Below are 14,417 nucleotides of genomic sequence, written 5' to 3'. Positions count from 1 at the left end.
GCGTGCCACAGCCAAAAAAAAAACTGTATTAATAAACTTGCCACATGAACTAATTTTGAATCACTATATTTAAAAATGACACATATGTTTAGAGCAACTTTCTTTTTTTAATATAAATTTATTTATTTATTTATTTATGGCTGCGTTGGGTCTTCGTTGCTGTGTGGGGGCTTTTCTCTAGTTGCGGCGAGCGGGGGCTACTCTTCGTTGCGGTGTGTGATCTTCTCATTGCGGTGGCTTCTCTTGTAGCAGAGCACGGGCTCTAGGTACGCAGGCTTCAGTAGTTGTGGCATGTGAGCTCAGTAGTTGTGGCTTGCGGGCTCTAGAGCACAGGCTCAGTAGTTGTGGTGCACGGGCTTAGTTGCTCCGCGGCATGTGGGATCTTCCCGGACCAGGGCTTGAACCCGTGTCCCCTGCATTGGCAGGTGGATTCTTAACCACTGCACCACCAGGGAAGTCTCTAGAGCAACATTTAAAGAAGCACAAGCGTCCAGGTACAACTGATTACATTTATCACTAAGCTCCTCCCTCCATTATGTAGCCAAGGAGTCCTTTTGCTGCAGCACACCAGGCCGGTATTACTCAGGTACTCACTATTTTCCAAAAGTTCCTTTTTAGCTTTTTTTTTTTTTTTTTAACCTCCTTGGCCTTGAAGATTCTGTTTCCTCTGCTCGTCCTTTGCCAATGCTGTGGCTAAATCCCACTCGTCTTTTAATGGCCATCTTCGACCCAACATCCTTTCTCAGCCACCTACCTTCCTTCCCTCATTTAACTCTTCCTTCAAGCCTCGCATCAAATCACATTATACCTTCTTTATGCTTAGAACAATTGCTTTTATTTTGCACATATTTCATGCTGCTTTTTTCCTTTGCTTTCCCTTTCTCTCATACTTCTCACACCCCATCAACTCTTTCCAACACACACACACACACAGAGATTCCAAATATCATGAGCATATTAAGGGAAAGGATTAGGTATTACCTACAATTTTGTCCCATTACTATGTACTCTGAGTACAGGCCTTTGATTTTATTTTTTCCTTCATACATCCTATTTCTCTGCTAATCTCTTTCAAACCTTTTCTGTTGTTCTCTGTAATAAATTTACATCAAATACTTTGCTTAGCTTTATTCTTCAGTATGTTCTCATCTCTGCCTACAGTTTCTCTCTGGCCCCTCCCACCACCTTGCTCCTCTTTTTTGTTTTTTTTTATATAGATGGGTCTCTAAATCATATTATTGCTTTGAGAAAGACTAAAATTCTTTCTGGACCAGAACTTACCTTTTGTACATATCAGCATATTGAAACACATGTATATTTTAAAAAAAAACACAACATTTGTGAAATGTAAAGAGAAAATACTTTTCTTACAGATGTAATTGCAATTACCAGTTCCCCAAATGTCATTCTATGCATCTAACTTCCGTGGATCCCACAAACACTTGGGTAACCCCTAGTGCCCTATTTCTTGGCCATCTCGGGAAGCGCGTAAACTGCCACGCAGGCTACTGGCACAAACAATTAGAAGGTAGTCCGTTAATAATGCAGAGTGCGCTTAAAAACTGTCCCCAAAGTCAGAGAGATTAACTCAAGCTCATTAAAAAACGTGATTGTTTCAAGAAAATGAGAAGTCATCTTATATGCTCAGCGTGGGGCTGACCAGAAGCTGCTTGGCATGGTTATGAGGGGATATCCGTGTCTTCTTGATTCAGACTCCTTCTTGGTCTTTTTCTTTGGGCAACAGAAGCCTTGCCAGGCAGTAACTAGCTTCATTGATGCGTGAGTTGTTCTGGCCCTCAGAACAGATGTTGCGTCACAGGAGACCATCATTCAAAGAGCAATTTTAAATACGTGAGTTGCACCACAGAATCATACATTATTAACATGTCTCCATGTTGTGATTTGGAAATGTAAAGATGGGAAATGAGAGAAAAACACAGAACCAGAGAGAAACTGGAAAGGTGAAATGCCAAAGTTACCCAAACAATAAAAGGAGCATACCATTATGAGAAAGAAATCATTACAGGAAAAACCAAATGTTCCTCCATTGGAGTGTTTTCCTTTACTTACAGAATCATACTTTCAAAACTTAGCCCCACGAAAGAATTTCTTTCAACTGTGTGGATGTTTATATTATCTTGAATGTCTCTAGAAGAAAGTACAGACAAATTAGGTATTTATGTCAGCTCCACTCCATGTCATCTCCCCGCAAGCAGTCTACTTGGCATGGTTGTAGTCTTTAGCTGAGGTAATGTTGGAATAGCTGTTGTTCTGAAGGTTGATGAGCTCAGTGTTTGGGAGATGAATGGCATCTCATTTACGTTTAGTATATCAGTTCTTCTTAACAATGGAATTGCAGACATGCAGCCTCTTCCCTCTCTGAAAGTCTTCTTAGCTAATTCAACTGTGCTGAGGTTCTAACAGACTCATTTGTTACCCTTGCCTCCACAGTTGGTACCTGATCAATAGGACAAAGTCACTTAAGCTGACCTTTCATCTCCAGACCAAACTTCTCCATCCACCTTACTTGGGCCTTCATCTTCCTCCATCTCAATCCCCTTCTCAAAGCTAGTTTCCTTCCTCTGTTCTCCTTGGGTCACAGAAATTTTTATCATTGGTTTTTCTCCTTCTGACTGAAAGGATGAAGAAAGTCTCAGTTTTCTGTTTGTACCCCTCATCCTCTGAAGCTTCCCTGTTGGGTCTGATCTAACATGTAAATGTAAAAGGAGTAAATTGCTTGGAACAATTTGAGAAATGGGGGATATTCTCTAGTTTTCCCTCTCCCTCCCTCTCTCCTTCCTTCCTTAGCTCATTGCATCTCTTCCCTACCTCTTCCTTTTGGGTCTGTCCAGATTCTTACAATTTCACTATTGAAAATAAACTTGCTATTATACATTGCCTTTTCTCTTGCTCTTTCAAAATACATCGTCATTAACACTTCACTGTGAGTTTGTCAGGTGGTTTCTTTATGCTTAGGGCAGCATGGGAATTCTGGAGGGAAGAGGAGACGATGATAGAAGACAAAGGGGGTTACAGGAGGGAGGTGTGTAAGGTACTAAACAGTGAAGAAAGGAGAGACTTCCTGATTTGCTACAAGCTGGCTCTGTTGACAACTGTCTTACTGAGGAGCCTGCTGACTTTCTCCAAACTGAGATTAGCTGGTCTTAAGGTAAAACCGAGGACACTTGCTGTTTGCCTTCCTACCTCTGCTCACCCAGAGCAACATCTTTGGAGGATGTAGACTACACAGTGCATATTACAGGCCCAGAGGCTGTTGGGCACGACAGCTATCGAGTAAAGAGTTGGTAACCACTCTTCAAACTTACAGTAACACCTTTTGGAGAGATTGAATCTTGTGAACAGCTGGCAAGTGCTTAATACCTGTGTTGGATATTAACCTAGAAAGAGACAAACTGAGAGTGAGTGAAAAACGAAGCTGGTTATTTTAACAATTGCTAGAGTCTAAGCTTTCCAAATTCAAAATATCAATTTTGAGCTTTCAGAAAAACCTACCAGAAAATCCCATAATACACCTGAATCATGCTAATGTTTTCTATTTTAAGACTCTAACCAGGATATAGGAAGCTACTGATACCTTAGAGAAAGGAAACTTACACTTCAGGCACAAAGATCTGCTAGTATACCACAAGGCATACCTTTTTTTTTTTTTATTAACATCTTTATTGGAGTATAATTGCTTTACTATGGTGTGTTAGTTTCCGCTTTATAACAAAGTGAATCAGCTATACATATACATATCTTCCCATATCTCTTCCCTCTTGTGTCTCCCTCCCTCCCACCCTCCCTGTCCCACCCCTCTAGGTGGTCACAAAGCTGATCTCCCTGTGCTATGCGGCTGCTTCCCACTAGCTATCTATTTTATGTTTGGTAGTGTATATGTGTCCATGCCACTCTCTCACGTTGTCAGAGCTTACCCTTCCCCCTCCCCATATCCTCAAGTCTCTTCTCTAGTAGGTCTCTGTGTTTATTCCAGTCTTGCCCCTAGGTTCTTCATGACCTTTTTTTTTTTCTTAGATTCGATATATATGTGTTAGCATACGGTATTTGTTTTCCTTTCTGACTTACTTTACTCTGTACGACAGACTCGAGGTCCATCCACCTCACTACAAATAACTCAATTTCGTTTCTTTTTATGGCTGAGTAATATTCCATTGTACATGTGCCACATCTTTATCCATTCATCTGTTGATGGACACTTAGGTTGCTTCCATGTCCTGGCTATTGTAAATAGAGCTGCAATGAACATTTTGGTACATGACTCTTTTTGAATTATGGTTTTCTCAGGGTATATGCCCAGTAGTGGGATTGCTGGGTCATATGGTAGTTCTATTTGTAGTTTTTTAAGGAACCTCCATACTGTTCTCCATAGTGGCTGAACCAATTCACATTCCCACCAGCAGTGCAAGAGTGTTCCCGTTTCTCCACACCCTCTCCAGCATTTATTGTTTCTAGATTTTTTGATGATGGCCATTCTGACTGGTGTGAGATGATATCTCATTGTAGTTTTGATTTGCATTTCTCTAATGATTAATGATGTTGAACATTCTTTCATGTGTTTGCTGGCAGTCTGTATATCTTCTTTGGAGAAATGTCTATTTAGGTCTTCTGCCCATTTTTGGATTGGGTTGTTTGTTTTTTTGATAGTGAGCTGCATGAGATGCTTGTAAATTTTGGAGATGAATCCTTTGTCAGTTGCTTCATTTGCAAATATTTTCTCCCATTCTGAGGGTTGTCTTTTGGTCTTGTTTATGGTTTCCTTGGCTGTGCAAAAGCTTTGAAGTTTCATTAGGTCCCATTTGTTTATTTTTGTTTTTATTTCCATTTCTCTAGGAGGTGGGTCAAAAGGATCTTGCTGTGATTTATGTCATAGAGTGTTCTGCCTGTGTTTTCCTCTAAGAGTTTGATAGTGTCTGGCCTTACACTTAGGTCTTTAATCCATTTTGAGCTTATTTTTGTGTATGATGTTAGGGAGTGTTCTAATTTCATACTTTTACATGTACCTGTCCAGTTTTACCAGCACCACTTATTGAAGGGGCTGTCTTTTCTCCACTGTATATTCTTGCCTCCTTTACCAAAGATAAGGTGACCGTATGTGCGTGGGTTTATCTCTAGCCTTTCTATCCTGTTCCATTGATCTATATTTCTGTTTTTGTGCCAGTACCATACTGTCTTGATTACTGTAGCTTTGTAGTATAGTCTGAAGTCAGGGAGCCTGATTCCTCCAGCTCCATTTTTCGTTCTCAAGATTGCTTTGGCTATTCGGGGTCTTTTGTGTTTCCATACAAATTGTGAAATTTTTTGTTCTAGTTCTGTGAAAAATGCCAGTGGTAATTTGGTAGGGATTTGATTAAATCTGTAGATTGCTTTGGGTAGTAGAGTCATTTTCACAATGTTGATTCTTCCAATCCAAGACCATGGTATATCTCTCCATCTATTTGTATCATCTTTAATTTCTTTCATCAGTGTCTTATAATTTTCTGCATGCAGGTCTTTTGTCTCCTTAGGTAGGTTTATTCCTAGATATTTTATTCTTTTTGTTGCAGTGGTAAATGGAAGTGTTTTCTTAATTTCACTTTCAGATTTTTCATCATTAGTGTATAGGAATGCCAGAGATTTCTGTGCATTAATTTTGTATCCTGCTACTTTACCAAATTCATTGATTAGATCTAGTAGTTTTCTGGTAGCATCTTTAGGATTCTCTATGTATAGTATCATGTCATCTGCCAAAAGTGACAGCTTTACCTATTCTCTTCCGATTTGGATTCCTTGTATTTCCTTTTCTTCTCTGATTGCTGTGGCTAAAACTTCCAAAACTATGTTGAATAAGAGTGGTGAGAGTGGGCAACCTTGTCTTGTTCCTGATCTTAGTGGAAATGGTTTCAGTTTTTCCCCATTGAGGACGATGTTGGCTGTGGGCTTGTCATATATGGCCTTTATTATGTTGAGGAAAGGTCCCTCAATGCCTCCTTTCTGGGGGGGGTTTATCATAAACGGGTGTTGAATTTTGTCGAAAGCTTTCTCTGCATCTATTGAGATGATCATATGGTTTTTCTCTTTCGGTTTGTTAATATGGTGTATCACATTGATTGATCTGCGTATATTGAAGAATCCTTGCATTCCTGGAATAAACCCCACTTGATCATGGTGTATGATCCTTTTAATGTGCTGTTGGATTCTGTTTGCTAGTATTTTGTTGAGGATTTTGGCATCTATGTTCATCAGTGATGTTGGCCTGTAGTTTTCTTTCTTTGTGACATCCTTGTCTGGTTTTGGTATCAGGGTGATGGTGGCCTTGTAGAATTAGTTTGGGAGTGTTTCTCCCTCTGCTATATTTTGGAAGAGTTTGAGAAGGATGGTGTTAGCTCTTCTCGAAATGTTTGATAGGATTCACCTGTGAAGCCCTCTGGTCCTGAGCTTTTGTTTGTTGGAAGATTTTTAATCACAGTTTCAATTTCAGTGCTTGTGATTGGTCTGTTCATATTTTCTATTTCTTCCTGGTTCAGTCTTGGCAGTTGTGCATTTCTGAGAATTTGTCCATTTCTTCCAGGTTGTCCATTTTATTGGCATAGAGTTGCTTGTAGTAATCTCTCATGATCCTTTGTATTTCTGCAGTGTCAGTTGTTACTTCTCCTTTTTCACTTCTAATTCTATTGATTTGAGTCTTCTCCATTTTTTTCTTGATGAGTCTGGATAATGGTTTATCAATTTTGTTTATCTTCTGAAAGAACCAGCTTTTAGTTTTATTGATCTTTGCTATCATTTCCTTCATTTCTTTTTCATTTCTTTCTGATCTATCTTTATGATTTCTTTCCTTCTGCTAACTTTGGGGTTTTTTGTTCTTTTTTGTCTAATTGCTTTATGTGCAAGGTTAGATTGTTTATTCAAGATGTTTCCTGTTTCTTAAGGTAGGATTGTATTGCTATAAACTTCCCTCTTAGAAGTGCTTTTGCTGCATCCCGTAGGTTTTGGGTCATCGTGTCTCCATTGTCATTTGTTTCTAGGTATTTTTTGATTTCCTCTTTGATTTCTTCAGTGATCACTTCGTTATTAAGTAGTGTATTGTTTAGCCTCCATGTGTTTGTAGTTTTTACAGATCTTTTCCTGTAATTGATATCTAGTCTCATTGCATTGTGGTCGGAAAAGATACTTGATACGATTTCAGTTTTCTTAAATTTACCAAGGGTTGATTTGTGACCCAAGATATGATCTATCCTGGAGAATGTTCCATGAGCACTTGAGAAGAATGTGTATTCTGTTATTTTTGGATGGAATGTCCTATAAATATCAATTAAGTCCATCTTGTTTAATGTATCATTTAAAGCTTGTGCTTCCTTGTTTATTTTCTTTTTGGATGATCTGTCCATTGGTGAAAGTGGGGTGTTAAATTTCCCTACTGTGATTGTGTTACTGTCGATTTCCCCTTTTATGGCTGTTAGTAATTGCCTTATGTATTGAGGTGCTCCTATGTTGGGTGCATAAATATTTACAATTGTTATATCTTCTTCTTGGATTGATCCCTTGATCATTATGTAGTGTCCTTCTTTGTCTCTTGTAATAGTCTTTATTTTCAAGTCTATTTTGTCTGATATGAGAATTGCTACTCCAGCTTTCTTTTGATTTCCATTTGCATGGAATATCTTTTTCCATCCCCTTACTTTCAGTCTGTATGTGTCCCTAGGTCTGAAGTGGTTCTGTTTTACACAGCAAATATACAGGTCCTGTTTTTGTATTCATATAGTGAGTCTGTGTCTTTTGGTGGGAGCAGTTAATCCATTTACATTTAAGGTAATTATCGATATGTATGTTCCTATTCCCATTTTCTTAATTGTTTTGGGTTTGTTATTGTAGGTCTTTTCCTTCTCTTGTGTTTCCTGCCTAGAGAAGTTCCTTTAGCATTTGTTTTAAAGCTGGTTTGTTGGTCCTGAGCTGTCTCAGCTTTTGCTTGTCTGTAAAGGTTTTAATTTCTCCATCAAATCTGAAGAGATCCTTGCTGGGTAGAGTAATCTTGGTTGTAGGTTTTTCTCCTTCATCTCTTTAAATATGTCCTGCCACTCCTTTCTGGCTTGCTGAGTTTCTGCTGAAAGATCAGCTGTTGTTCTTATGGGGATTCCCTTGTGTGTTATTTGTTGTTTTTCCCTTGCTGCTTTTAGTATGTTTTCTTTGTATTTAATTTTTGATAGTTTGATTAATATGTGTCTTGTCGTGTTTCTCCTTGGATTTATCCTGTATGGGACTCTCTGTGCTTCCTGGACTTGATTAACTATTTCCTTTCCCATATTAGGGAAGTTTTCAACTATAATCTCTTCAAATATTTTCTCAGTCCCTTTCTTTTTCTTTTCTTCTTCTGGGACACCTATAATTCGGATGTTGGTGTTTTTAATGTTAATGTTATCTTAAACAAAGATAAATTAACATGATCCAAAAGCAGCTTGCAACTAGAAAACAGAATTTTCCTAAATCATCCCCTGTTTCCAATTTCCACATACTCTTTGAAGAACTGCCTCTTCTCCAAGTGATTCTGTTGAGATTAGGGCATGAGTTCCATATCCTTTGACCTCAGAGTATGTATGTGACCTAAGCTGGGCTCATCAGACCCTCTCCTGGGAAGAAGTTGAAGGTTGGTTACAGATGAGTCCACTGATACCATCACTCTCAAGCGAAAGTCCACATATTTCTACAGCTGAGATTTCCAGAGCTATATTGGATCATTTCCAAGGCCTGTGTGTCTTGACCTGGGTTCCCCAGGAAGCAGAGCCTGAGATAAAAGCTGGCTTGCATTTAGTATATTTGATAATATGTGTTCAGAGAGTTTGGGACAGGTGGAATGAAACAGGGATGGAAGAAAGGGAATCAGTACAAGAATGAGTTATTGTACTGTATTGAGTTGTCAACCACTACTAGTGACTGGTCTTTAATGCCAAGGACTTGACTTAGGAGATTTTCAAAATGGGTATCAGAACTATTGCTCTGAATGGGGGAAAAGGGGAGGCATTTATCCACAGACTAGTATTTCCTGTTGGTGGAAGGTATCCCCATGGTGTTAAGTCCACTGTGACGTGCACACTTGTGGGTACCCAGCAAATTCCTACTGGTCATCACTTACAGTGGTGTAGAAGAAGCCCCAGGACTAGAAATGAGAGGTACACAAGGCCAGAGTAGCTGCTCTACAGTTGAAATTAAGCTGCATTAAGCTGGTTGAAATTTGGGTGGAACTGGCTTCCGTAGCAGTGGTGAAAAAGATTTTCAAGTTGACCCATGACAGTTGTCTGACACACTGTTCTTCAGTATTTCCCGGGCTCCTGTAGGTTACTCAGAATCCTTCCAGTTCCTTCCCACTCCCATTTCCCTTTTCTCTGTGTGCCTTACCTAAGACAAAGTTGGTCTTAGTTGCCTGCAATCTAACGAACCTTCACCGGTGCACTCATCATTGTGAAAGATCGTGTGTCTTTTGGGTTTATGATTCTAGAGGAGACTTTAGTGTCTTGTTCTTTTGGGTTTATGATTCTAGAGGAGACTTTAGTGTCTTGTTCTCTGCTTCTGTCTTCAGAAAGCCAATGCATTCTCCCTACAGGTCCCTGAGAACCTGTAATGGTTCTCAGATGTTTTGCTCCTTCTTGGTTCCCAAGTGATCCACACAGAACCCGTTTTGGTCAGTTCTTCCTTTGATTATTTCAATAGCCCTTGAGATCGTCTCCCTTTGTTTATTTGTGGGAAAGAGCTGTTAACGTGCTTTTGTTAGGAATTTGTTGTGTTATTTACTTTAAAAATTTTCACAGTGAAAAATAAATTGTTTTGTGTAGAGACCTGAGTGAACACAAGCATGTACAGCTGTTTAAATACTGACACACTCAAGATACAGCCAAGTTCCAGAACGCTCCAAGTTATGTTGTGTTTCCCTTTGTAGTTACCTCTCCTTCTACTTCCTATTCCTACCAACCACTGATCAGTTTCTATTTCTATAATTTTGCCTTTTCCAAAATGTCATATCAGTGCAACCATATGTTATGGAACTTCTTTCATACAGTATAATGCATTTGAGAGTCTTCCGTGTTATTGTATGTATCAGTAGTTCACTGTTTTTTTTTTTTTAATATTATTTAATTTATATTGGCTGCTCTGGGTCTTAGTTGCGGCATGCATGGGGGATATAGTACCCTGACCAGGGTTCGAACCTGGGCCCCCTGCATTGGGAGATGGAGTCTTACCTGGTGGACCACCAGGGAAGTCCCAGTAGTTCGCTGTTTTTTATTGCAGATTAGTCTTCCATTGTAAGGATATACCACAGTTGGTTTATTCATTCGTAGGTTGAAGGACATGTAGGTTGTTTCCAGTTTTTGTGATTATAAAAAAGCTGCTTTAAGCATTTGTGTATAATGTGTGTGTGAGTGTGTGTGTGTGTGTGTGTGTGTGTGTGTGTGTGTGAGAGAGAGAGAGAGAGAGAGAGACAGACAGAGAGACAGAGACAGAGACTGAGACTGACAGGGAGGGAGGGAGGGAGGGAGAGAGGGAACGTTTCTACTTTTCTTGGGTAACTACGTATGAGTGGGATTACTAGGTCGATGGTAAGTGTATGTTTAACTTTATTAGAAACTGCCCAACTGTTTTCCAAAGTGGCTCTACCATTTTGCACTCTCACTAGCAATGTACGAGAGTTCTAGTGGCTCAACATCCTTTGGTTATTTTAAAAAGTATATTCTTTGAATATAAAAGGAATACATTGTGAAACTTATGGAAAATATGGAAACATCTACAGCAGACAGTAAAAATCACTTCTAGTTTCACTACCCAGAGATAGCTTCTGTTAACATTTGGAGTTTGAAGTTTCTAACCAAAACAAATAACTTCCATGATTGCTCTCCACCACCTCTGAGTTTCTACTCAGAGAAGTTCCAACGGAAACATTGCCATAACTAAATATCTGCTAGCTTGACACAGGCTTATTCTACATTTGTTATATAATCATATCCAGCCTTCTACTATTTTTAGATGTCTTCCCATGGGTCTATGCAGTATTCTTTTAATGAGACATCAAAGCAAGGACCATACTTAATATTCTTTGACAATCTATACTACTGGTGCAGATCGGGAATACAGTATGTGCTCATAAAATATTAGGTTAATTGGTTGTTGGTTCTAAAACATTTCTTGCTTCTGTCACGAAGAATGTATTAAAACGCTTATGCAGTGAATTTACTTGTCAGGTATCACGGATACTTGGAGTAATTAATCTTAAACAGAGGCAAGGAGGTCTGGAGGCCAGGAATCAGGAGAAAGTACATGCCAGCTCTGGCATGAACTAGACGCAAGCCATTTCATCTTTCCAGACTGGAAAGGCTGTGGAGTGTGTGAATATCAAGGTAGATATTATATCAGACACCGCTGAGCCCTGCTTCACATCCTCTTGCTCCATCTTTTACTCTAGCGGTTACCATAGCAACCATGTACATACGGATTTAACTTAGCAGACACTGGCCCTCAGTTATGCTGAGTATCTCTCATTCTGTATCCTCGGCTCCTCTACCACCTCTGAGTGGGACCCTTATGGGAATCTGCTCAACTATTTTGAGGCATGGGGCAGATTGGGAGGTACAAGGGAGTTAGGACCCCATAGGCAACTCTTCTAGTGGCGAACTCTTCCACTCCCTGGGTGAACAACTCTTAATGTATTATAAATGACAGCTTAGATGGGCTCTAGCATAATTGGGCCTTGATTTCCTGGTGGCGTTCAGCTGATAATACATTCTTGAGTTGCCTTTCCCTCATTCCTTCTTAGTCATCTAATCTCTTTTCTCCAGTTTGAATGTAAAATAAAATACTCACTTGTTAAGTCCTTGCTCAGACATATTTTGGATCACCTAGACTGAGACCGATACTAACTTGTACTGAATTTCACATTTTACACAGACTCACTGATGGTTGCCATTTGCCTTCACTCCAAATCTGTCTCCACTTGCAGCCCAGCCTTGTTTCTCTTGCTTCTTTTACAGTAAAGTTTCTAGAAAGAGTTGTCTGCGTATGCTATCTTCATTTTCTCATGTTCTATTCCTCTTTAATTTGTTGAGGATGCCCCAGTTTGTTTTCATTCTGTACCCCTCCACTGAAACTACTTTTGTCATGCCCCAAATCTACCAACCCATAAACAATGAATCTAATGAACAATTTAAATTCTCATTTTTTAGACCTTTCAGGAGAATTCAGTACTCTCTGCCAGACTCTCTCTTCTATTAGTTTCTGTCCAATCACACTTTTCTATTATTCCACCTCTTTCTTTGTTACTCCTTTTAAGTTTTTTGTTGTTGACGCCCCCTCCTCTAGACATACTCCGGAGCCTTCTGCCTTTTTTCTCTATAGTCTTGCTGGGAAGGTCTCATTTCCCATGGCTTCAAGTAGTATCAATATGATGACGACTCCTAGATTTATACTTGGCTTCTGACCTCTCTAGTTTATCCTAATTAAAGTTTACTTTACATATTCTCTTCTGAATGTCTCATTGACATAGCAAACTAAACTAGTTCCCACCATCACTTTCACAGAACTGCTCCTCTCAATTCTTCCTCATAAACAGCACTCCCATCTATCAGTTATTTGTTAGAAATGTGGCATTAAACTTGGCTTCGTCACCCTCATTCCCCAACATCCAGTCCATCTCAACATCCTCTTAGTTTCCATTTCCATACAGTTTCTTCCATCTCGACTGAGATCATCATCATTCTAGAACAAGCCACCATCATCTTTCCTCTAGATTTCTGCAATAGTCTCCTCCTTTCCACACATTTAATCTTGTCTTTTCAAACCCATTCTCCATACAGCACACAGAGCATTCTTTTAAAAAATGTAAATAAGCTGACATTAGTCCTCTGCTTTTCTTTAGTTGTTTCCTATAGTAAAATTTATACTCCTTCCTACTTACACTTGAACCCTCGACTCATGCCATTCACCCAATTCACTTCAGCACCAGTGGCTTTCTTTCAGTTCTTCACATGCACTAAGTTCTTCCCTGTATCCAGGCATTTGCACATGCTCTATCTGGAAGGCTCACCACCCACACTTCACCTGGCCAACCTCAACCCATCCTTCAGGGTTCAGTTATAAATGTTGTTTCTTCAGAGAAGAGCTCCCTGATTGCCAGTCTAAATTAAGGTTCTGATTTATTCCCAGTATAATCATATTCCTTTTTAGCACTTTTCCCTTATTAGCACTCATCAAGATTCTCAATTGTATATTAGCTTGCGTTCATGTGTCTATTCAACGTCTGTCTCTTCAACCAGATTGTGAACGACATGATGATGGAAATCTGAAAACTCAATGTTTCTTCTGAAAACTCAACGTTTTCACAGTGGTTGGCACATGTATAGTGCTTGATGTGTATCAGGCCAGGCAGTGTGTTATGGGCTGTCAAGAGATGAGCACAAAAAAGGAATCATTCACTAGCTGTGTTCATCACACCTAACTGATTTGACGTTATATGGATAACAACTTGGCTCTCTTTCTGTTAGTGAATGAGTAAGAATTTTATATAATTAAAGGAGGGAAGAATTTATGATTGTCAATGAGAAGAGTACAAGTACATTATTTAATATCAATAGTATGAGCTCCCAAAGCCACTATACTTATGGGACATCTATAAGTGTCTATAGATGCACACTGAAATTTTTGGTCTTTATAGAAAAGAAAACACACAGCAAAAATGGCTAAGATTATTCCAGTAGTTCTGAGTTTAAGGCACTTAAAAAGATCTAGTGACCATCTAGTGAGATGGATTATTGGTAATAACTCTACAGCTGAAACTCTCCATAGCCCCAAGGTAACTCAGGAAATGGAGTTCAGATGAACACTTAGTTTTCAATTCATTTTTCCCCTTTGATCAATAAATTCATGTCTGTTGGAGGCTGGAAGTGGGTAATCAGCTAGGAGCTCTATGTCTCAATGGGTTTGCTTTGGTCAGATGACTGTTTGCTGTGAAATTATTTTGATTCATTCAACCGCAGTTTATCTTCAAGAACAGGTAAAGGCCTGAGGGCCAAATGTCAGCAAATTTAAGTTCTGCAAATGGATCTTCTAAAGAAAGGAAACTGGCTCACAGGCCTCTCTAGTCAACATTCTGAGCTGGTGTTAACACCTTTCATGCCTAACTGTCGCCAGTCTTGAGGCTACAGTGATGAAAATGGGTACTTCGCCTTCCAGGATGAACTTAGTGAGGTCCCTTCAATTGATGGGAACCAGTCCCACTATGTCCTGCTCCCTAACTAGATACTATACTTGCTTTCATGAACAGTTGACCCCAAAGCTCTAAGGCTCATTGTCCTAAACATCATTAGTGCTTTCATGAATCTTCAACAGTGCTGGTGGGTTGTTTTTTCTTAAATTTATAGTGTGTGTGTGCTTACTTGTTTTGC

At 39.4% G+C, this 14,417-nt stretch overlaps 1 protein-coding gene across 2 annotated transcripts in view; it reads right to left on the bottom strand.

Moving 5' to 3' along the window:
- The window catches only part of FSHR (follicle stimulating hormone receptor), a 163,198-nt gene that overhangs the window by 21,000 nt on the left and 127,781 nt on the right, over positions 1-14,417 (bottom strand). The window contains exons 5-6 of one of the 2 annotated variants that reach the window (XM_019942510.3): positions 3,327-3,398; positions 2,071-2,148 (exon numbers count right to left, since the gene is read on the bottom strand). In XM_019942510.3, the coding sequence (XP_019798069.1) occupies positions 2,071-2,148; positions 3,327-3,398 (150 nt within the window). The remainder of the gene's footprint in view (positions 1-2,070; positions 2,149-3,326; positions 3,399-14,417) is intronic. The other variant, XM_019942511.3, reaches the window with a different exon arrangement.

This window comes from Tursiops truncatus, chromosome 14 (genome assembly GCF_011762595.2).
Source record: "Tursiops truncatus isolate mTurTru1 chromosome 14, mTurTru1.mat.Y, whole genome shotgun sequence".
NCBI lineage: Eukaryota > Metazoa > Chordata > Mammalia > Artiodactyla > Delphinidae > Tursiops > Tursiops truncatus.
This window is presented reverse-complemented; position numbering and strand designations above follow the sequence as displayed.